Raw genomic sequence first — 23,400 nt, forward strand, 5'->3', positions numbered from 1 at the left:
GGAAATCTGACAACTTTTCTTCCTGTTTGGACAAAAACAGATGGGAAATAATTTTTTAATATTTCTTTGTCCCTGATTTTAGCTTCCCACATGAATTTAAGTACTTTCTTTCACCCTTTGTTTACTGCTGGTTATATTATACTGTACCATATAGCAGCTATTTACCAAGATGGGAATCTAAAATTAGCTTTAATTTAATCTTAGTTATTTGATTTTTCCCAGCTTTAGATCAATATTGTAACTGAGGTAAAATGGGGAAAAACTTCAGCATAACCAACCTTGGGCCTAAAATAAAGAGTTTTAGGAAGACTTATGTGGTAGGTAGAACTGGAAAACAACCAAAACCTGAATTTATTTTTTGAACCATGTAGAAAGCAACTTTAATCATGACTACACTGGTTCAATGAGAATCAATTTTGAAATCAATGCGTTTGCTACCATAAAGATCTTGAAAATTCATGTGTCATCTGCAAGTTCTTGTTTGTGAATTTCTGTATTGAAAATGAAATTCCAAATTAATTTATACTTTGCAACTCTGGTTTTACTTTAAGAATGTATAAGGTTTTGTTTCATTCAGTATTACCAGTGTATAGAATGAATTATATTATCTGTATTTGTTGCAAATTGACACCTATTCACAAAACATTTTTTTTCATATAAGCTATTTTTACATCCAGTTTTTATGGTTAGCAGCTTTGCACCAATGTTTAAAGACATGAGCATATTTTTCTGCTTCTGAAAGAACTTAAATTCAAGAAAAAACTGAATTGGTAGCAACATGACCATTAAGTGTGGTATACATCCTTGAAATAATGCAATATAATGGGTGTATGATGGTCAGAGGAAGCAGCAAAAGGTCCAAGGGAGATTGTTGGGCCTGATTTCAAATGGAAGATGTAAGAAAGCTGGTAGGGTTACATTTGAAAGAATCCAGCTGCTTTAAAGTGACGATTGCTTCGAAAGTGCAGTTGGAAAAAATGTTTAATTTTTTTTTAGATTTAGATATACAGCACTGAAACAGGCCCTTCAGCCCACCGAGTCTGTGCCGACCATTAACCACCCATTTATACTAATCCTACACTAATCCCATATTCCTACCACATCCTCACCTATCCCTATATTCCCCTATCACCTACCTATACTAGGGGCAATTTATAATGGCCAATTTACCTATCAACCTGCAAGTCTTTTGGCTGTGGGAGGAAACCAGAGCACCCGGAAGAAACCCACGCAGACACAGGGAGAACTTGCAAACTCCACACAGGCAGTACCCAGAATTGAACCCGGGTCGCTGGAGCTGTGAGGCTGCGGTGCTAACCACTGTGCCGCTGTGTACAAACACAGCACAACATTGGTCAAAGTTTGGTGGGAAAATAACAAGTTAAATGTGCACTCTTTTTCTTTTAGTGTGTATTAAAACATAACAGCAGTTTTTGGCCAGGAAGAGCTAAGCCATGAATTGTCAAAAATTGCTTGATGAAACCTTTAGCCTCAGAAAGGAAGAAATTGGAGTGCGTGGTCAACCTCCCAATGAGTTTCGTGAAATTGCTGGACTTGTGCTATTAAGGCAGATAAAATTTCTTGTAGGAAGAATGGATTTATATTTAATGATGCAAGGACCCTTTTACTGACCAGACTTATGTTCCTGCAATGACACTCTGCCTTGGAGGCCCAGAAAGGTAACAGTTGAGACTGTGGAGTTTCACCTTGTGCAGGTAGTAAATTGTTGGTAGAGCTTTTAACTTTTTTTTTCAACTTTGCCTTTCTGTCTTTTTTTGTCCCTCTTCACCCAATCTTTTCACTGTATTTCTCTTTCTGCGTCAATTTTGACTTTAATTCATCCTATTTCTTTATCAGTGATTCCTGTTTTTTCCTCTATTCTTAAATTTAATTATTCAAGGATATAAGATTGTTGGTCCCCTCATTCATCGTGGTCTTTCTCAGATACCCCATTGATCTTGCTGCATTGTGATCAACTCGCACTTCCACCAATTCTCAGTGCACACATCTTTCGAGCTGAAGGGTATGGAAAATTATCCAAATCACAGGTGTTATGAAAGCGCTTCAATTTTTAAATTTTTTTTTTGAGGACTCTTATCTTAGAATTATGGACATTGGTTAATTTGGGAAAACTGAAAAGATTCCATGGATGAGTTTTTTTTTACCAGGGTCTTGTTTGAAAACAAACCTTTACTGGATGTCACGTGCCTTAAGCTCAATAAATAACAGAAACCTTGGTGACTTGGGGAAGATGTTTACAGAGAAGTGACATGTCAAGATTTATGGTGGTCAAGAGGTTTCGCTTTTGGGATATTGTTTTGGTTCATTTGGGGTGTGGACTGTTGTAAAGGCAAAAGGCTTTGCAGCCTGCTGAAAAGAAATGCCCAGCTCCTGTTTCTCTACCCTGCGAATCCAGTGTATGAGAGCTAAAACCCCTGATGCTGCATTTCTCCTGAGAAGCACCTGGAAAGCCTGCCAGATTATTTTCTGATGTCGCCTGAAAAAGAACTGCTCCAAAAAAGATCCCAGTGACCCGTTTACATGTACTCGGACGCCAGACTGTATGCCATTTTTGGGACACAACATATCTCGTCCTTTTTCTTCAAGAATTAGCAAGTATTTGGCCAAAGTTCTTTCTTGTCTTTTTTGTAAAAGACCTCTGCAGAGAGAGAATTTATTGAATTTTTTTTTTAAGTTAGTGTGTGTGTGTGTTAGGTATTTAAAAAGGGAACTTTGATATTTCAATTTGTGTTGATGCTTTGCTTCATTACTGGCTGAGTCTTGTTTTATAATAAACTGAATTTTATTAAAGAAACCTACATTCCGTATTACCGGCGTATAGAATGAATTATATTATCTGTATTACTTGCAAATTGGCCCCTATTCACCAAACATTTTTTTTTCATATGAACGTTTTAACATCCAGTTTTTATGGTTTGCTGCTTTGCACCAGTGTTTAAAGACATGAAAGCATTTAAATTCACGAAAAAAAACTGTTAATTAGTCGCAACATAACCATTAAGTGTAGTAGACATCATTGAAATAATGCAATACCATGGGTGTACGATGGTCAGAGGGGCAGCAAAAGGTCAAAGGGAGACTGTTAGGTGTGGTTTCAAATGGAAGATGTAAGAAAGCTGGTAGGTGTATTTTATTCTGGGATAAAAAGTAGAGTATATGATTGATCATATTGGTAAATGGTTAAACATTTAAATATGTGTTGTAACCTGTGGAGAAGTGGAACTAGAGAAAGACTGTGCATGGAAGTTGGTTGTAGTTGTTGGAGGTCAATCATCTCAGCTCCAGGACATCACTGCAGGAGTTCCTCAGGGTAGTGTCCCAGGCCCAACCATCTTCAGCTGCTTCATCAATGACCTTCCTTCAAGCATAAGGTCAGAAGTGGAGATGTTCGCTGATGATTGCACAATGTTCAGCACCATTTGCGATGACTCAGATACTGAAGCAGTCAGTGTAAAAATGCAGCAATACTTGGACAATATCCAGGCTTGGGCTGATAAGTGGTAAGTAATATTCATGCCACACAAGTGCCAGGCAATGACCATCTCCAACAAGAGAGAATCTAGCCATCTCCCCTTGACATTGAAAAGCATTACCATCGCGCAATCCCCCACTATCAACATTCTATGGGCTACCATTGACCGAAAACTGAACTGGATAGCCATACAAATACCATAGCTACAAGAGCAGGTCAGAGGCTAGGAATCCTGTGGCGAGAAACTCACGTCCTGACTCTCCAAAGCCTGTCCACCATCTACAAGGCGCAAGTTAGGAGTATGATGGAATACCTGAATGGGTGCAGCTCCAACAACACTCAAGCAGCTTGACGCCATCCAGGACAAAGCAGCCCGCTTGATTGGGGCCCCATCTACAAACATTCACTCCCTCCGCCACCGATGCACAGTAGCAGCAGTGTGTACCATCTACAAGATGCACTACAGCAATGCACCAAAGCTCCTTAGACAGCACTTTACAAACCTGCGACTTCTACCAACTAGAAGGACAAGGGCAGCAAATGCATGGGAACACCACCACCTGCAAGTTCCCCTCCAAGTCATACACCATCCTGACTTGGAACTATATTGCCGTTACCTCACTGTCACTGGGTCAAAATCCTGGACTCGCTTCGTAGCAGCACTGTGGGTGTACCTACCTGCCATGGACTGCAGCGGTTCAAGAAGGCAGCTCACCACCACCTTCTCAAGGGCAATTAGGGATGGGCAATAAATGCTGGCCTAGCCAGCGACGCCCACATCCGCTGAATGAATAAAAAAACTCCTCCTGCCTCGTTCGTAACACAGCACGGCATGCAATGCTTCACTCAAACCATTGATAATCGTCACCATAAGAAACATAGATTGTGGGCAGTCTTTTGTTCTTTTGAACATGATATCCTGGTGAGTTAAATTGCAATTATGTTTACTTGCCCTCTGCTAAATGATGAAAAACTATCAAGTTGAAGCGCAGCTGTTAATTTGCTGCTCTCTATGGTTCAGTACTCAATACACCACATGATGCATTTACCCACTGCTCATTGGGCTGTATTTGAATTCAAGCCTCCGAGGTGAAAGGGCACTGAAAGAAGGCCTGGTGAATTCAGCAACAGCTTGACCATCGTGCAAAATGTGTGTCCGAGTCATCCAGCATGGACTATCATTGAGAGCTGCAATGCAGTAACTGTTGCCATGGTAAAAAGTCAAAGCTTAAGGCTCGCTATCTGAATGCATGCAACATTTGTAACAAGATAGATGAGTTGATGGCACCAATAGAAGTAAACGAATGTGAGTTGATAGCTATTACAGAGACGTGGTTGCAGGGTGACCAAGACTGGGAACTCAGTATTCAAGGGTATTTGATGTTCTGGAAAAATAGGCGAAAAGGAGGTGGGGTACCTTTGTTAATAAAGGAAGGTATCAGTGCGGTGGTGAGTAGTGATATAGGTGCAATAGATAGTAATGTGGAATCAGTTTGGGTGGAAAGAAGGAATCACAAGGGGAAGAAGTCATGGGTGCGTGTAGTCGATAGGCCCCCTGAAGAGTTGCCTCACTAGGACAAAGTATAAATCCGGAAATAATGGAGGCATGTAAGAAGGACGCTACAATTATCATTGGTGATTTTAATCTGCATATTGACTGGACAAATCAGATTGGTAGAGGTAACATGGAAGGCGAATTCGTAGAGTCATCCGGGATTGTTACTTAGAACAATACGTTGCAGAACCTACCCGGGAACAGGCTATTTTAGATTCAGTAATGTGTAATGAGGTAGGATTAATAAGAGATATCATAGTTAAGGATCCTCTAGGGGGTAGCGATCACAACATGGTAGAATTTCAAATTCAGTTCGAGGGCGAGCAACACTGGTCTCAAAGAAAGAGTTGTCTAAAGCGGGCTGGGAAGATGGACGATGGGGAAGGTCAGTGGATGAGCAATGGAAGACATTTAAGCAGCTATTTCATAACGCTCAGCAAAGATTTATCCCGGTCAAAAAGAAGGACTCAATGCGAAGGATGAACCACCTCTGGTTAACAAGGGTGGCCAAGGAGAGTATCCAGTCAAAAACTAAGGCATGTAAAGCGAGAAAAACTAGTGATAGGCCAGAGGATTGGGAATTTTTTTAGGAACCAACAGCAGATGACTAAAAAGCTAATAGAGGGAGAAAATTGATTATGAAAGTAATTTGGCAAGAAATATAAAAGCAAACAGCAAGAGCTTCTACAGGTATATAAAAAGAGAGTAGCTAAAGAGAGCGTGGGACCCTTGGAGGATGCGACTGGAGAATTGATAACCAGGAAATGGCAGATAATTTAAACCAATATTTTGCATCGATCTTCACAGTGGAGCACACTATAAACATCCCACAGATATCAGATAAGCAAGGAGTTAATGGGAGGAAAGATCTTGTAACAGTCCCTATCACGAGGGACAAAATATTTGACAAACTAATGGGATTAAAGGCAGACCAGTCGCCAGGACCTGATGGCCTGCATCCAAGGGTTTTAAAGGAAGTGGCTGCAGAGATAGCAGAGGCATTGGTCAAAATATTCCAGAATTCACTGGATTCTGGGAGGGTCCCAGTGGATTGGAAAACTGTTAATGTGACGCCCCTATTCAGCAGCAGCTTTTTCTGAAGCAGCGATAGTGCGAGCGAGGTGTCAGCTGGGAAGGTGAGTTTCAGTTTAAAATACATTACCTTTTGTTTCGGCGGACCAGGGGACTGCTGGGTAAGTAAACCTATATATTTGGGCAGTGGCTAAACCCGAAACACTACGTGTAGTGTCTCCCACCCATCCTCCTTCTCTAACCAAAAAAAAAACGACTCTTGTGTGGAGGGTTTGGTAAGGTAAGGTTTTCTTTTTTTTTAAATCTCTGTTGTCAATTTAGTGCAGAGGGGATGGAGGCTAGGGCAGTTGCATGCTCCTCTTGCAGGATGTGGGAAGTAAGGGTCACCACTTGTGTCCCTGCTGACTTCACCTGTGAAAAGTGCACCCAACTCCAGCTCCTCGCAGACCGCGTTAGGGAGCTGGAGCTGGATGAACTTCGGATCATTCAGGATGCTGAGGGGGTGATAGCGAGCAGTTATAGGGAAGTAGTGACACCTCAGTTACAGGATAAAGGTAGCTGGGTGACCGTCGGGGGAGGGAAAGGGAATAGGCGCACAGTGCAGGGATCCCCTGTGGCTGTTCCCCTCAATAATACGTATACAGTTTTGGATACGGTTGAGGGGGACGACCTAGAGGAAAGCCACAGTGACCAGGTCTCTGGCACTGAGCCTGGCTCAGAAGGGAAGGGGGGAGAATAGGAGAGCGATAGTGATAGGAGATTCAATGGTTAGAGGAACAGACAGGAGATTCGGTGGTCGCGAACGAGACTCCCGGATGGTATGTTGCCTCCTGGGTACCAGGGTCAGGGGTGTCTCAGATCGAGTCTACAGGATTCTTGAGGGGGAGCAGCCAGAGGTCGTGGTACATATCTGTACCAATGACATAGCTAGGAAAAGGGATGAGGACCTGAAAAGCGAATATAGGGAGTTAGGTTGGAAGCTGAAAGGCAGGACAAGCAGAGTAGTAATCTCAGGATTGTTACCGGTGCCACGTGCTAGTGAGGCTAGAAACAGGGAGCGAGTGCAGCTGAACATGTGGCTACAGAACTGGTGTAGGAGGGAGGGATTCAGATATGTGGATCATTGGGATACCTTCTGGGGAAGGTGGGACCTGTACAAGAAGGACGGGTTGCATCTGAACTGGAGGGGCACCAATATCCTGGGCGGGAGGTTTGCTAGAGCTCTTCGGGAGGGTTTAAACTAGTTTGGCAGGGGGATGGGAACCGGAGCCACGGATCAGTGGATGGGGTAGCTGTTGAACAGGCAGATACAGAGTGCAGAGAGTCTGTGAGGAAGGTTAGACAGTTGACGGCAAAGTTGCAGCCAGTATGATGGGTTGAAGTGTGTCTATTTTAACGCAAGAAGTGTCAGGAATAAGGGTGGTGAACTTAGAGCATGGATCAGTACTTGGAGCTACGATGTTGTGGCCATTACGGAGACTTGGATATCACAAGGGCAGGAATGGATGTTGGATGTTCCAGGGTTTGGATGTTCCAAAAGGAATAGGGAGGGAGGTAAAAGAGGTGGGGGAGTGGCATTGTTAATCAGGGATAGTATCACAGCTGCAGAAAGGGAGGTCATCGAGGAGGGTTTGTCTACTGAGTCATTATGGGTGGAAGTCAGAAACAGGAAAGGAGCAGTCACTTTATTGGGAGTTTTCTATAGACCCCCCAATAGCAGCAGAGACATGGAGGAACAGATTGGGAGGCAGATTTTGGAAAGGTGCAGAAATAACAGGGTTGTTGTCATGGGTGACTTCTACTTCCCTAATATTGATTGGAACCTCCTTAGTGCAAATAGTTTGGATGGAGCAGTTTTTGTCAGGTGTGTCCAGGAAGGTTTCCTGACTCAATATGTAGATAGGCCGACTAGAAGGGAGGCTATATTGGACTTAGTGCTTGGCAACGAACCAGGCCAGGTGGCAGATCTCTCGGTGGGAGAGCATTTCGGTGATAGTGATCACAACTCCCTGACCTTTACTATAGTCATGGAGAGGAAGAGGAGCAGACGGGATGGGAAAATATTTAATTGGGGGAGGGGGGATTACAATGCTATTAGGAAGGAACTGGGGAGCTTAAATTGGGAACAGATGTTCTCAGGAAAATGCACGACAGAAATGTGGAAGTTGTTTAGGGAGCACTTGCTGCGACTGCTGGATAGGTTTGTCCCGATGAGGCAGGGAAGGGATGGTAAGGTGAAGGAACCTTGGATGACGAGATGTGGAACAGCTAGTCAAGAGGAAGAAGGAAGCTTACTTAAGGTTGAGGAAGCAAGGATCAGACAGGGCTCTAGAGGGTTACAAGGCAGCCAGGAAGGAACTGAAGAATGGACTTAGGAGAGCTAGAAGGGGACATGAAAAAGTCTTGGCGGGTAGGATTAAGGAAAATCCCAAGGCGTTCTACACTTATGTGAGGAACAAGAGGATGGCCAGAGTGAGGGTAGGGCCGATCAGGGATAGTGGAGGGAACTTGTGCCTGGAGTTGGAGGAGGTAGGGGAGGTCCTAAATGAATACTTTGCTTCAGTATTCACTAGTGAGAGGAACCTGGTCGTTTGTGAGGACAGCTTGGAACAGGCTGATATGCTTGAACAGGTTGAGGTTAAGAGGGAGGATCTGCTGGAAATTTTGAATGATATGAGGACAGATAAATCCCCGGGGCCAGACGGGATATACCCAAGGATATTACGGGAAGCGAGGGGGGAGATTGCTGCGCCTTTGGCGTTGATCTTTGCATCTTCACTGTCCACTGGAGTAGTACAGGATGATTGGAGGGTGGCAAATGTTGTTCCCTTGTTCAAGAAGGGGAATAGGGATAACCCTGGGAATTATAGACCAGTCAGTCTTACGTCGGTAGTGGGCAAATTATTGGAGAGGATTCTGAGAGACAGGATTTATGATTACTTGGAAAAGCATGGTTTGATTAGAGACAGTCAGCATGGCTTTGTGAGGGGCAGGTCATGCCTCACAAGCCTTATTGAATTCTTTGAAGATGTGACAAAACCCATTGATGAAGGAAGAGCAGTGTATGTGGTGTATATGGATTTTAGCAAGGCGTTTGATAAGGTTCCCCATGGTAGGCTCATTCAGAAAGTGAGGAGGCATGGGATACAGGGGAAGTTGGCTGTCTGGATACAAAATTGGCTGGCCCATAGAAGTCAGAGGGTGGTAGTAGATGGAAAGTATTCAGCATGGAGCTGGGTGACCAGTGGTGTTCTGCAGGGATCTGTTCTGGGACCTCTGCTCTTTGTGATTTTTATAAATGACTTGGATGAGGAAGTGGAAGGCTGGGTTAGTAAGTTTGCCGATGACACAAAGGTTGCTGGAGTTGTGGATAGTGTGGAAGGCTGTTGTAGGTTGCAACGGGACATTGACAGGATGCAGAGCTGGGCTGAGAAGTGGCAGATGGAGTTCAACCTGGAAAAGTGTGAAGTGATTCATTTTGGAAGGTCGAATTTGAATGCGGAATACAGGCTTAAAGACAGGATTCTTGGTAGTGTGGAGGAACAGAGGGATCTTGGGGTCCATGTCCATAGATCACTCAAAGTTGCCACCCACGTTGATAGGGTTGTTAAGAAGGCGTATGGGGTGTTGGCTTTCATTAACAGGGGGATTGAGTTTATGAGCCGCGAGGTTATGCTGCAGCTCAATAAGGCCCTGGTTCGACCACACTTGGAATATTGTGTTCAGTTCTGGTCGCCTCATTATAGGAAGGATGTGGAAGCTTTAGAGAGGGTGCAGTGGAGATTTACCAGGATGCTGCCTGAACTGGAGGGCATGTCCTACGAAGAAAGATTGAGGGAGCTAGGACTTTTCTCTTTGGAGCGAAGAAGGATGAGAGGTGACTTGATGGAGAGGTACAAGATGATGAGAGGCATAGATAGAGTGTATAGCCAGAGACTTTTTCCCAGGGTGGAAAGGGCTATCACCAGGGGGCATAATTTTAAGGTGATTGGAGGAAGGTTTCGGGGAGATGTCAGAAGTAGGTTCTTTACACAGAGTGGTGGGTTCGTGGAATGCGCTGTCAGCGGTGGTAGTAGAAGCAGATACATTAGGAGCATTTAAGTGACTCTTGGATAGGTACATGGATGATAGTAGAATGAAGGGTAGGTAGTTACTTAGATCTTAGAGTAGGTTAAAGGTTCGGCACAACATCGTGGGCCGAAGGGCCTGTACTGTGCTGTACTGTTCTATGTTCTAAAGGAGGGAGACCAAAAGCAGGAAACTATAGGTCAGTCAGTCTAACATGGGTCGTTGGGAAAATGCTGGAGTCCGTTATTGAGGAAGAAATAGCAGGACATTTAGAAAAGCTTAACGCAATCTAACAGAGTCAACATGGTTTTGTGAAAGGGAAATCGTTTCACAAATTTGCTAGAGTTCCTTGAGGATTTAACAAGCAGAGTTGATAAAGGGGAACCGGTAGATGTTATATATTTGGATTTCCAGAAGGCATTCGATCAGGTGCCACATAAAGATTATTGTACAAAATAGGAGTTCACAGTATTGGGGGTAATGTATTAGCATGGATTGAGGATTGGTTAACTCACAGAAGGCAGAGTCGGAATTAATGGGTCTTTTTCAGGTTGGAAAGACGTAACGAGTGGAGCGCCACACGGATCAATTCTAGGGCCTCAATTATTTACTATCTATATTAATGACTCGGAGGAGGGGGCAGAGTGTAATATATCCAAATTTGCTGATACAAAAATAGGTGGGAGGGCATACTGTGATGAGGACATAAGGAATCTGCAAGGGGATATAGATAGGTTGAGTGAGTGGGCAAAAACTTGGCAGATGGAGTTTAATGTAGGGAAGTGTGAGGTCATACACTTTGGCAGGAAGAATCAAAAGGCAGACTATTATTTAAATGGAGAGAAATTCCAAAACAGTGCAGCACAGAGGGATCTGTGTATCCTTGTGCATGAAACACAAAATGTTAGCTTGCAGGTGCAGCAAGTAATTAAGAAGGCCAATGGAATTTTGACCTTTGTTGCGAGGGGGGTTGGAGTTTAAAAATAGGGAAGTCTTGTTACAACTGTACAGGGTGTTGGTGAGGTTGCACCTGGTGTACTGTGTACACTTTAGGTCCTTGTATTTACAAAAGGATGTACTGGCATTGGAGGCAGTTCAAAAGAGATTCACTAGGCTGATTCCTGGGATGAAGGGGTTGACTTATCAAGAATGGCCTTTATTCATTAGAGTTTAGAAGAAGGGCGGCGCAGTGGTTAGCACTGCAGCCTCACAGCTCCAGCGACCCGGGTTCAATTCTGGGTACTGCCTGTGTGGAGTTTGCAAGTTCTCCCTGTGTCTGCGTGGGTTTTCGCCGGGTACTCCGGTTTCCTCCCACATGCCAAAGACTTGCAGGTTGATAGGTAAATTGGCCATTATGAATTGCCCCTAGTATAGGTAGGTGGTAGGGGAATATAGGGACAGGTGGGGATGTGGTAGGAATATGGGATTAGTGTAGGGTTAGTATAAATGGGAGGTTGATGGTCGGCCCAGACTCGGTGGACCGAAGGGCCTGTTTCAGTGCTGTATCTCTAAATAAAAAATAAAATAAAAAATGAGGAGTGATCTTATTGAAACGTACAAGATACCGAAGGGGCTTGACAGGGTAGATGTTGAGAAGATGTTTCCACTAGTGGAGGAGTTTCAAACTTGGGGCCATAGTTACAGAATAAGGGGACACTCATTTAAAACTGAGATGTGAAGGAATTTCTTCTGAGGGTAGTAGATGTTTGGAATTCTCTACCCCAGAAAGTTGTGGAGGTTAGATCATTGCAAGTATTTAAAGAGGAGGTAGATAGATTATTGAAATATCGGGGAGTTGAGGGCTATGTGGAGCTGGCACGAAAGAGGAGTTGAGGTCTGGGGCAGATCAGCCATGATCTTATTGAATGGTGGGGCAAGCTTGAGGGACCGAGGGGCAGGTTTGAGGGACCGAATGGCCTACTTCTCCGATTTCTTATTTTCTTAAATCATCTTGGCAGAAAAGATGCGAAGGGAGTGAACACTGCAGATATTGAGTCCTGTAACTAAACTGAATTGATATTTCACAAAGTTAAAAATACAAATACAGGTGCTGTCCTTCCTTAATAAAATTCAAGTTTTATTTGTACAATCAGCAAAGTAGTTGACTCTTAAATGCCCTCTGAAATGGCCTAGCAAGCCACTCAGTTGTATCTAACAACTACGAAGTCAATAAAGAATGAATCCGGCATCGACCTAGGTGCCACAAACAACAATGGCAAACCCAGCCCTGTCAACCCTGCAAAGTCCTCCTTAGAAGCCCCCAATATTAGTGCTAAAGTTGGGAGACTTGTCCGACAGACTAATCAAGCAACAGCTTGACATAGTCAAAATCATTGAATCATACCTAACAGACAATGTCCCAGACACTGCCGCCACCATCCCTGGGTGCGTCCTGTCCCACCGGCAGGACAGACCCAGCAGAGAGGGTGGCACAGTGGTATACAGTCGGGAGGGAGTTGTCCTGGTAGTCCTCAACATCAACTCCAGATGCCATGAAGTCTCATAGCATCAGGTCAAACATGGGCAAGGAAACCTCTTGCTGATTACCACCTACTGCCCTCCCTCAGCTGATGAATCAGTACTCCTCCATGTTGAACACCGCTTGGAGGAGGCACTGAGAGTGGCAAGGGCACAGAATGTACTCTGGGTGGGGGACTTCAATGTCCATCACCAAGACTGGCTCGGTAGCACCACGACTGACCAAGCTGGCCGAGTCCTAAAGGACATAGCTACCAGACTGGCAATGCGAGAGGTGTTGAGGGAACCAACAAGAGGGAAAAACATATTTGACTTCATCCTCACCGATCTGCCTGCCGCAGATGCATCTGTCCGTGACAGTATTGGTAGGAGTGAGCAACTGCACAGTCTTTGTCTCCACAAAGTCCCGCCTTCGCATGGAGGATACACTCCATCATGTTGTGTGGCACCACAACCGTGCTAAATGGGATAGATTTCAAACAGATCTAGCAGTGCAAAACTGGGCATCCATGAGGCGCTGTGGGCCATCAGCAGCAGCAGAAATGTGCTCATCCACAATCTGTAACCTCATGGCACAGCATATTCCCCACTTTACCATTACCATCAATCCGGCAGATCAACCCTGGTTCAATGAAGAGTGCAGGAGGGCATGCCAGGAGCAGCACCAGGCAAACCTCAATTTGAGTTGTCAGCCTGGTGAAGCTACAACCCAGGATGACTTGCTTGCCAAACTGTGTAAGCAGCATGCAATAGACAGAGCTAAGCGTTCCCATAAGCAACGGATCAGATCTAAGCTCTGCAGTCCTGCCACATACAGCCATGAATCGTGGTGGACAATTAAACAGCTAACTGGAGGAGGTGGCTCCACAAAATGAGGGAGCCCAGCACATCAGTGCAGAAGGTAAGACTGAAGCATTTGCAACAATCTTCAGCCAGAAATGCCGAGTTGATGATCCATCTCGGCCTCGTTCTGAAGTCCCCAGCATCACAGATGCCAGTCTTCAGCCAATTCGATTCACTCCACATGATGTTAAGAAACGACTGAAGGCACTGGATACTGCAAAGGCTATGGGCCTTGCCAATATTCCGGCAGTAGTACTGAAGAACTGGCCGCGCCCCTAGCCAAGCTGTTCCAGTACAGCTACAACACTGGCATCTATCCAGCAATGTGGAAAATTGCGCAGGTATGTTCTGTACACAAAAAGCAGGACAAGTCCAACCCGGCCAGTTACTGCCCCATCAGTCTACTCTCAATCATCAGTAAAGTGATAGAAGGTGTCATCGGCTGTGCTATCAAGCAGCACTTGCTAAGCAATAACCTGCTCAGTGACGCTCAGATTGGGTTCCGCCAGGGCCACTCAGCTCCTGACCTCATTACAGCCTTGGTTCAAACATGGACAAAAGAGCTGAACTCAAGAGGTGAGGTGAGAGTGACTGCCCTTGACACCAAGGCAGCATTTGACAGAGTATGGCATCAAGGAGCCCTAGCAAAATTGGAGTCAATGGGAATCGGAGGGAAAATTCTCTGCTGGTTGGAGTCATACCTAGCCCAAAGGAAGATGATTGTGGTTGTTGGAGGTCAATCATCTGAGCTCCAGGACATCACTGCAGGCGTTCCTCAGGGTCGTGTCCTAGGCCCAACCATCTTCAGCTGCTTCATCAATGACCTTCCTTCAAGCATAAGGTCAGAAGTAGAGATGTTCGCTGCTGATTGCACAATGTTCACCGTTCGCAACTCCTCAGATACTGAAGCAAGGCTTGGGCTATTAAGTGGCAGGTAACATTCGTGCCACACAAGTACCAGGCAATGACCATCTCCAACAAGAGAATCTAACCATCTCCATTTGACATTCAATGGCATTACGATTGCTGTGTCCCCCACTGTCAACATTCTGGGGGTTATCATTGACCAGAAACTGAACTGGAGTAGCCATATAAATACCACGGCTACAAGAGCAGATCAGAGGCTAGGAATCCTGTGGTGAGTCACTCATGTGCTGACTCCCCAAAGCCTGTCCACTATCTACAAGGCACAGGTCAGTAGTGTGATGGAATACTCTCCACTTGCTTGGATGGGTGTAGCTCCAACAACACTCAAGAAGCTTGACACCATCCAGGACAAAGCAGCCCGCTTGATTGTCACCCCATCCACAAACATTCACTCCCTTCACCACCGACGCACAGTGGCAGCAGCGTGTACCATCTACAAGATGCAATGCAGCAACGCACCAAGATTCTTTAGACAGCACCTTCCAAGCACACGACCTCTACCATTTAGATAGACAAGGGCAGCAGATGCATGGGAACACCACCACCTGCAAGTTCCCCTCCAAGCCAGGCACCATCCTAACTTGGAAGTATTTCGCTTTTCCTTCACTGTTGCTGGCTCAAATTCCTGGAACTCCCTTCCTAACAGCACTTTGCATGTAGTAACCCCACATGGACTGCAGCAGTTCAAGAGGGCATCTCACCACCACCTTCTCTAGGACAATTCGGGATGGGCAATAGATGCTGGTCTGGCCAGCAACGCCCAAATCCCATGAATTAATTTTTAAAAAATCACTGTTAATGTCCATCCCTGAAACAAGTAAAATGCAGAAGCCCATGTAATGGAGAAAAGGCTGTTTCGCTTATTAATGTTATTTGGTTTAGTACGTTTGTGTTGCAATTACCAACCATGGTTATCCTTTGAAACTTACTTTTTGCTCCTCCATCATAGACTTAATTGTGGGTTTTTTGCGCTCATGCAGCAGAATTCAATCATTTTCCCTTTTAGGAAAAGAATATCCTGAACTCAGTGTTGAAAAGAGGGGTTGGTTTTCTATAAGTTAACAATCCTGTTTGCCAAGAGTTGATGCTAAAATTTGCTTAGGTTTTTCTACATGTACCCAACTTTGAAAATTTTACATTCCATGTTCTTGTTACATTTTTATTTTTCCCTTTCCAAAATCATGCAGTTTTTCATTTTATTTGCTGTGATCCTTTTTTAAAGCGTAATTTCTCTCCAAACACTCAAGTTTGCTCTTTTGACCTTTTTTTAAATTTTTATTACAGCACTCAAATTTGAAAATAATTGTCACAAAGCAAATATCAAAATGGTTTTTTTTTTACATGTTCTTGTTCTCTAGGCTAGTTTGCTTGACTATCAGAGCTCGACTTTGGACCAATGTTCACTCCTTGAATAGTTAAAGGAAAAATTATGATTTAATACCATGAAGCCTTTAAAGTAAAGGGAGTCTCAGCACCAGGACACTTTTTAAAACTCTCATCGTTGAGCTTCCCCCAGTGGTTTATTTTATAAATACACCATTTATTGCGTCACTGAACTATACAAACCAAGTAGATCCCAAATTTGATCTTTGGCCTTTGCTGAGTCAGCTAATCTTAGCATATGTTTGGGGTGCTGCAATTGGCCTCTGGCTCACTGGGCTGTGTTGGAACAAAGATCATCAAGGGTGCTTTCTGGTCTTTAACCAGTGTCTATCAATAAGGTCTCTGGTATTATGATCTGTATATTGGCTTCGGCAATTGGGAAAGCTGTATGATATAAGTGTGTTCTAACTTAAGGCCTTCATTTTATTAAAAATGGTTGAGGAATTTGAACCCATAGCATTTTCCAACAGCTAAATTTGTGAATTAAAGCTCTCTCAGATTTTCCAGCCATTGATAATGTAAGAAGAGCTCAGTAAAGTGCTGCAAAAAAGTGATTATGAAATGTTATAATTTCTTCAAGCCCTGGTTCCAAAATAGTATAATGGAAAAGTTAGGCAGATATCAGGTCAACAAGTCATTTAATTTTTATTTTTAAAAAATACGGTACTGTTTTCAAACAGGGCCTGGACAAGCTGTGATTTTATTTGTGCCATATTTTTACAGCAACCACTTAACTTTTCAGATAACAAAAAGCACAGGTCACTTTACAGAGGAATGACAGACATTGCTGATAAATGTTGGATGATGGTATGGCCCAATATGTTTGAGCTCCCATGGGTTTCACCCTGGTTAGGTTGTGGATCACTCAGTGTACTGAGGGCTTGATCTGAATTTCATAGCTGTGGGAGAGACCATGCCAAAGCTAGACTCTTTCCCCCACCAGAATGGAAAATAGAAGAGCCATTCATCCAAAGCTGCTCTTGCAGGTGGCTCTGAAGTGGCAAACGCAGGATGTCAGCTCACTTCTCCAGTTGGAAAGATTGCGTGGTATTGATCGACTTAGGATAATGATGAGATTACTTATGAGGATCACAGTAATAAATGGTGGTTCATATTGCAAGATCACAGGATAGGAAGGAGCAGTATTGCAGCAATGTTTTTGAGGCAAGTTACCTGAATAATGTAAAGTTGAGATTAATATTTTCTGAGATGTTAATACTGGATCAATGGAACCTTAGCTATTTAACATATGGCTCTAGCTTGTTCCCAATTAGCGCTTGCATCTGCTGCATTTTTGAGCATTTAGACATTATGTTGTAAGCTTTTAGTAATTTACAGTATAACTAATGAAAACAATTGTTTTTCACTTTGATTCTAAGGTGGTGCGGAGAATTTATAAGGGAATCCCACTGCAACTGAGGGGCGAAGTCTGGTCTCTGCTTCTGGAAATACAAAAAGTAAAGTTGGAGAAAAAAGACTTGTATGAGGTAATTTTCTTTGCAATTTCTGATGCTCTTAACTTTAACTAGGACCATGCTTACATTATTTTTAGCTTACCCACATTGTTATAAGTACAGTAAGGAACAAAATGATCATGTGCAATGCACCTACATATCTGTAAATATAAGCATATTGATAACCATTTGTAATTGGAAAATTTAAAATGATGTTTTGGAAGTTAGCAAACTTGATTTAAAAATTTCTATCAGACAATACAACACAAGTCATGCTAAGATCAATTTTATTTTTAAACATTTGACATATCAGCATTGTGCAATAGTCCTCCAGCAGACGCATTGTACCTTCCTGCAGTACGTTCCAGTTAAATGTAACATTGTGAACAGCTTATGATTGGTAGCTATGTTGTACTACTTTTCATGTTTTGACTCAGATTGAAGAGTATGTTCCATGTACAAATTGTTCCCTGTCGCACTATTTCCCTAATTTAAATAGTTTTTTGTGTGTAAAGTAAAATTTCTGTAAAAGAAAATGGAAGACTTTGCATATGAATATCCAGTATCAACCACCATGTACATTACCAGAGGCATGTCTTAACCTGAGGCATAGAAGAGCAATGCTGTAACATCAACTAATTGCATTAATTATTTAATTTACCATAGCGTTCATCACTGTGGCGTTTGTGAAGACAATGACTATGTTTGTGCTGAACAATGGAGCAATATTGTGCTTTGGGACATCCACTGGGACCTGGGCATATACTGCTCAACACAATTCAGTCATAGTCAATCAAAATATGAGACTTAAATTATGTAAGTAAATTGGCAAGAGCTTCTCCGGGTATATAAAAACAGAGTAGCTAAAGTGAGCGTGGGACCCTTGGAGGATGCGACTGGAGAATTGGTAACGGGGAACAGGGAAATGGCAGATAATTTAAACCAATATTTTGCATCGTTCTTCACGGTGGAGGACACTATAAACGTCCCACAGTTATCAGATAAGCAAGGAGCTAATGGGAGAAAAGATCTTGTAATAGTCTCTATCATGAGGGACAAAGTATTTGACAAACTAATGGGACTAAAGGTAGACAAGTCGCCAGGACCTGATGGCCTGCATCCAAGGGTTTTAAAGGAAGTGGCTGCAGAGATAGCGGAGGCATTGGTCAAAATATTCCAGAATTCGCTGGATTCTGGGAGGGTCCCAGTGGATTGGAAAACTGCTAATGTGACACCCCTGTTCAAGAAAGGAGGGAGACAAAAAGCAGGAAACTATAGGCCAGTCAGTCTAATATGGGTCGTTGGGAAAATGCTAGAGCCCATTATTAAGGAAGAAATAGCAGGACATTTAGAAAAGCTTAATGCAGTCAAACAGAGTCAACATGCATTTGTGAAAGGGAAATCATGTTTGACAAATTTGCTAGAGTTCTTTGAGGATATAACAAGCAGAGTTGATAAAGGGGAACTGGTAGATGTAGTGTATTTTGATTTCCAGAAGGCATTCGATAAGGTGCCACATAAAAGATTATTGCACAAGATAGGAGCTCATGGTATTGGGGTAATGTATTAGCATGGATTGAGGATTGGTTAACTCACAGAAGACAGAGAGTCGGGATTAATGGGTCTTTTCAGATTGGAAAGACGTAACTAGTGGAGTGCCACAAGGATCAGTCCTAGGGCCTCAATTATTTACTATCTATATTAATGACTCGGAGGAGGGGGCAGAGCGTAATATATCCAAATTTGCTGACGATACAAAAATAGGTGGGCGGGCATGTTGTGATGAGGACATAAGGAATCTGCAAAGGGATAGAGATAGGTTGAGTGAGTGGGCAGATAGCGTTTAATGTAGGAAAGTTTGAGTTCATGCACTTTGGCAGGAAGAATCAAAAGGCAGACTATTATTTAAATGGAGAGAGACTTCAAAACAGTGCAGCACAGACGGACCTGGGTATCCTTGTGCATGGAACACAAAAAGTTAGCATGCAGGTGCAGCAGGTAATTAAGAAGACAAATGGAATTTTCGCCTTTATTGCTAGGGGGTTGGAGTTTACAAATAGGAAAGTCTTGTTGCACCAGGAGTAATGTGTACAGTTTTGGTCCCTGCATTTAAGAACGGATATACTGGCAGTTTGGAGGCAGTTCTAAAGAGATTCACTAGGCTGATACCTGGGATGAAGGGGTTGACTTATCAAGAACGTCTCAACAGGTTAGGTCTTTATTCATTAGAGTTTAGAAGAATGAGGAGTGATATTGAAAGATACAAGATACTGAAGGGGCTTGACAGGATAGATGTTGAGAAGATGTTCCACTAGTGGGGGAATCTCGAACTTGGGGACATAGTTACAGAATAAGGGGGCACTCATTTAAAACTGAGATGTGTAGGAATTTCTTCTCTGAGGGTAGTGAATGTCTGGAATTCTCTACCCCAGAGAGTTGTGGAGACCAGATCACTGAAAGTTTTTAAAGAGGAGGTAGATAGATTTTTGAAATACTGGGGAGTTGAGGGCTATGAGGAACTGGCATGAAAGAGGTGTTGAGATCTGGGGCTGATCAGCCATGATCTTATTGAATGGTGGGACAGGGTTCAGGGGCTGATTGGCCTACTCCTGCTCCTATTTCTTATGTTCTTATGTAAATTAATTTGGGCTGAACCCAGTTCCCAGAGGTTAAAGGATAGGGTATTAAACTACTGCCCTGTCCAGCCCCCTGTTTTTTTTTAAACAGGCAATTCATTTTGACAAAGTTGTGATTGCTGACATTGAAAAATAGTTTGCAATACATTTTCTCCGAAGTCTATGTCCATGCTCCTGTTAATTGGGTTAAAGGAGATGCTGAAGAGCAGCCCTGCCCTCTTGATTTCTGCCTTTTCCATTACTTGTGGGAAGTACCTTGCTTCTGACAAGTCTAGTTGAGCTGAGATACTTAGAGTGGCTGGATCAGGTGAACAAATCCCTGCCTTAATGTTATTAATAAACCAAAATTCTATGAAGTTATTTTTATTGCTGCAATAAAAAAAACACAAATCGACCATAGTGATGTCTTATCTGAAATAAACTATGGGGATGTAGAGGCATCTAAGTATAGCCAGTAGTGAGCATTCTTGAAATATTATCTTCATATTTTGACTCCGAAACTTTGAAGCCTTGACTGAAATTATTTTTGAAGTTTATTGATCCATTACCAGTATTCACTTGTGATGGCACTAATTAAACATAATCCAGGTGATCAAAAGTACTAATTTTATTGTCAACAATTAGAATGGACACCCTTCTGCAAACCGTAAATTATTTTGAGATTTTATTATCTCAATTTTTATTTTTAAAGTTTTTGCAAGACTTGAGGTAGGAAAAATATTCAAGGCTCTTATTCATCCATTTCGTACCATGTACTAGATGTGGGGAGGAATTTCATCCCTGTCCTACTTAGCCCTGAGCATGCATTCCTGCACTGTCTTACCAGTTTTAATGTTTTTCATTCATCCTACTGAAGATTTTTTTTGCAGCCTATATTCTAAGTTCCTAATTCCTGCCACTGACTGTCAATGTAATGGCAGCCTATGTTGAAATGCTGCATTGTGCCTAATTCACTTGGTGCTTTGTTCGAATTTTTTTGGCAATTGAGCATAATGTAACCAAGTGGCTAGAATTTGGTGCTGTACAGCACAATTTATTTCAATGAGAAGTTTATTGCAGTGCCATCCAGTTGGAAGATTGAGGTACTACACTAATAATAAATCCTGTGCAATAAGAAAGATTTTCTGTCCATGTGGGCTGCAAATCCCTTACCTGGGAAGAAGCATTTTTGGCCCCTGTACCTAATTGATTTCGAAATTACTTCACAACAGGTTATGTAATATTTTAGAGTGCCGAATCACTCAACGGGTACATGAAAGCATGGTGTGATGCGAGGTTTAATCCTTGACCCATTTAGCTCATCTCAACCAGGACTATGTTTAGGTCTGTACTGTGGGGTTTGGTGGTCCCCTTTATCTGGAATGGGGAGTCAGCTGGGGTTCCTGCCCCTGATTTCTGTCTAATGACCCATGTTGATAAGCACACATTTGCGGATGTTGAATGAGAATCAGTTTTGGTTGCAGTTCCCTTTTTTCCTCTCTCCTCTTTCCCATCTCCCATCCCGACAGCCTCCCCATAACATACATTCTGCCAGCATTTGCTGGCTCGCAGGTGAGGAAAGTTGAAAGGATACCGATACTCCTGGAACTGGAACCTAGCATGAATCACTGCTCAGACAAAAATTGGGTAAAGAATGCCAATACCTTTAGATAAAAATTATAATTTAATTCTTTCATACCTGTCCATAAAATCTGAATACTTTTAGGCTGAATAAATAGGCCTGAACTGTAGGTGAGGATTGTATGGAACTGAGTATTAGATGCAAAATGTTTTGGAGACGCTGGCAAAATGTGAATTTGAAAAAATTGTAACAAAGTAGATTGAATATGTTTTCTTTTGATTTGAGAATATTTTTGACATCCCAAATTTTTTACATTCTTCTCTTTTTTCATTTTAACAAACAAACCTAAGAAACTTAAAATCAGAGCACGGACAATATCTCCAGACATCAGGCAGATTGACCTCGATGTGAACCGTACTTACAGGGACCATATCATGTTCAGGGAAAGATATGGAGTCAAGTAAGGAATTTTTTTGTTTTCCTCTTACAAGTTTCTACATACTACTTGCATTTGCTTGGCGCAGTCAGTACTAATCCTTTATTTAAGTTCTTACCTCTTTGTATTTCACCTACTCTTTTTAATACTTTCATCAAACAGCTGCCAAGAGGTGCATAAGATCACCTGCAGTGTATGACTAATTATCTTTTTCCACCACCCTGTGTGAAATTGACTGGTCATGCAGCTGCTAACAGCAGCATGGCCTGATCCCAAAGAGAATTGTGGGTGTGAATCTCTCTTGCTGCTCTACAATATGGTGTCTTCAAATTCGAATGAGTTGCTGTGTCTGCCATTTTGATTTCTTGAAGATCAAATGGTTACATTGAATCAGTGTTAACTTCAGCGTCCTGTTATACTTATTCCTTTCTATGTTTGATTTTGTATGCTTTTGAAATATTTTTTGTTTGAGCGATGATTTTTTAAAAATTCATTTGTAATGATCTACTAGTGATCTCATGGGGTGGGTGGGAAGGGGAGTCTACCTTTGCAAGGAAGCTGAATTAACATCAGCACTTGCACTTAGGAAGCCTGCAGTGCATTTGCTTGGACTATGCTTAATTTAGTTCCACCTCCTTGTTCTGCTCATTGCTTCCAAGTGTACAAGGGTAATATTGCCAGCACACAGCATCTAAACAATTAGAACAAAATACAGCACAGAAGGAGGCCATTCAGCCCATCGTGTCCGCGCCAGCCGAATAAGCTATCCACCCAAACTAACCCCACCTTCCAGCACCTGGTCCATAGCCCTGCAGGTTACAGCACCTTAGGTGTATGTCCAGGTAGCTTTAAAAAGAATTGAGGGTTTCTTCCTCCACCACCGATCCTAGCAGTGAATTCCAGATACCCACCACCCTCTGGGTGAAAAAGTTTCTCCTCATCTCCCCTCTAGTCCTTCTACCAGTCACCTTAAATCTGTGTCCCCTGGTAACTGACCTCCCCGCCAGGAGAAACAGGTCCTTACTGTCTACTCTATCTTGGCCCCTCATAATTTTGTACACCTCAATCAAGTCACCCCTCAGCCTCCTCTGTTCTAAGGAAAACAACCCTAGCCTATCCAATCTTTCCTCATAGCTGCAATCCTCAAGCCCTGGCAACATTCTTGTAAATCTCCTCTGCACTCTCTCCAGAGCAGTTGTGTCCTTCCTTTAATGTGGTGACCAGAACTGTACCCAATACTCTAGCTGCGGCCTAACTAGCGCTCTATACAGCTCCAGCATCACATCCCTGCTTTTGTATTCTATATCTCGGCCAATAAAGGAAAGCAATTCATATGCCTTCTTCACCACTCTATCTACCTGTCCTGCCACCTTCAGGAACCTGTGGACATGCACTCCAAGGTCTCTCACTTCTTCAATACCTCTCAATATCCTCCCGTTTATTGGATATTCCCTCACTTTATTTGCCCTCCCCAAATGCATCACCTCGCACTTCTCAGGATTGAATTCCATTTGCCACTTTTCCACCCACTCAA

At 42.9% G+C, this 23,400-nt stretch overlaps 1 protein-coding gene across 3 annotated transcripts in view; it reads left to right on the forward strand.

Annotated features, from left to right (window-relative positions):
• The window catches only part of usp6nl (USP6 N-terminal like), a 307,312-nt gene that overhangs the window by 193,146 nt on the left and 90,766 nt on the right, over positions 1-23,400 (forward strand). For all 3 annotated transcript variants that reach the window (XM_068059486.1, XM_068059488.1, XM_068059485.1), the window contains 2 exons: positions 17,159-17,266; positions 21,781-21,890. In XM_068059486.1, the coding sequence (XP_067915587.1) occupies positions 17,159-17,266; positions 21,781-21,890 (218 nt within the window). The remainder of the gene's footprint in view (positions 1-17,158; positions 17,267-21,780; positions 21,891-23,400) is intronic.

The sequence above is a fragment of the Heterodontus francisci genome, chromosome 27, assembly GCF_036365525.1.
Source record: "Heterodontus francisci isolate sHetFra1 chromosome 27, sHetFra1.hap1, whole genome shotgun sequence".
In the NCBI taxonomy this organism is placed as follows: Eukaryota; Metazoa; Chordata; class Chondrichthyes; order Heterodontiformes; family Heterodontidae; genus Heterodontus; species Heterodontus francisci.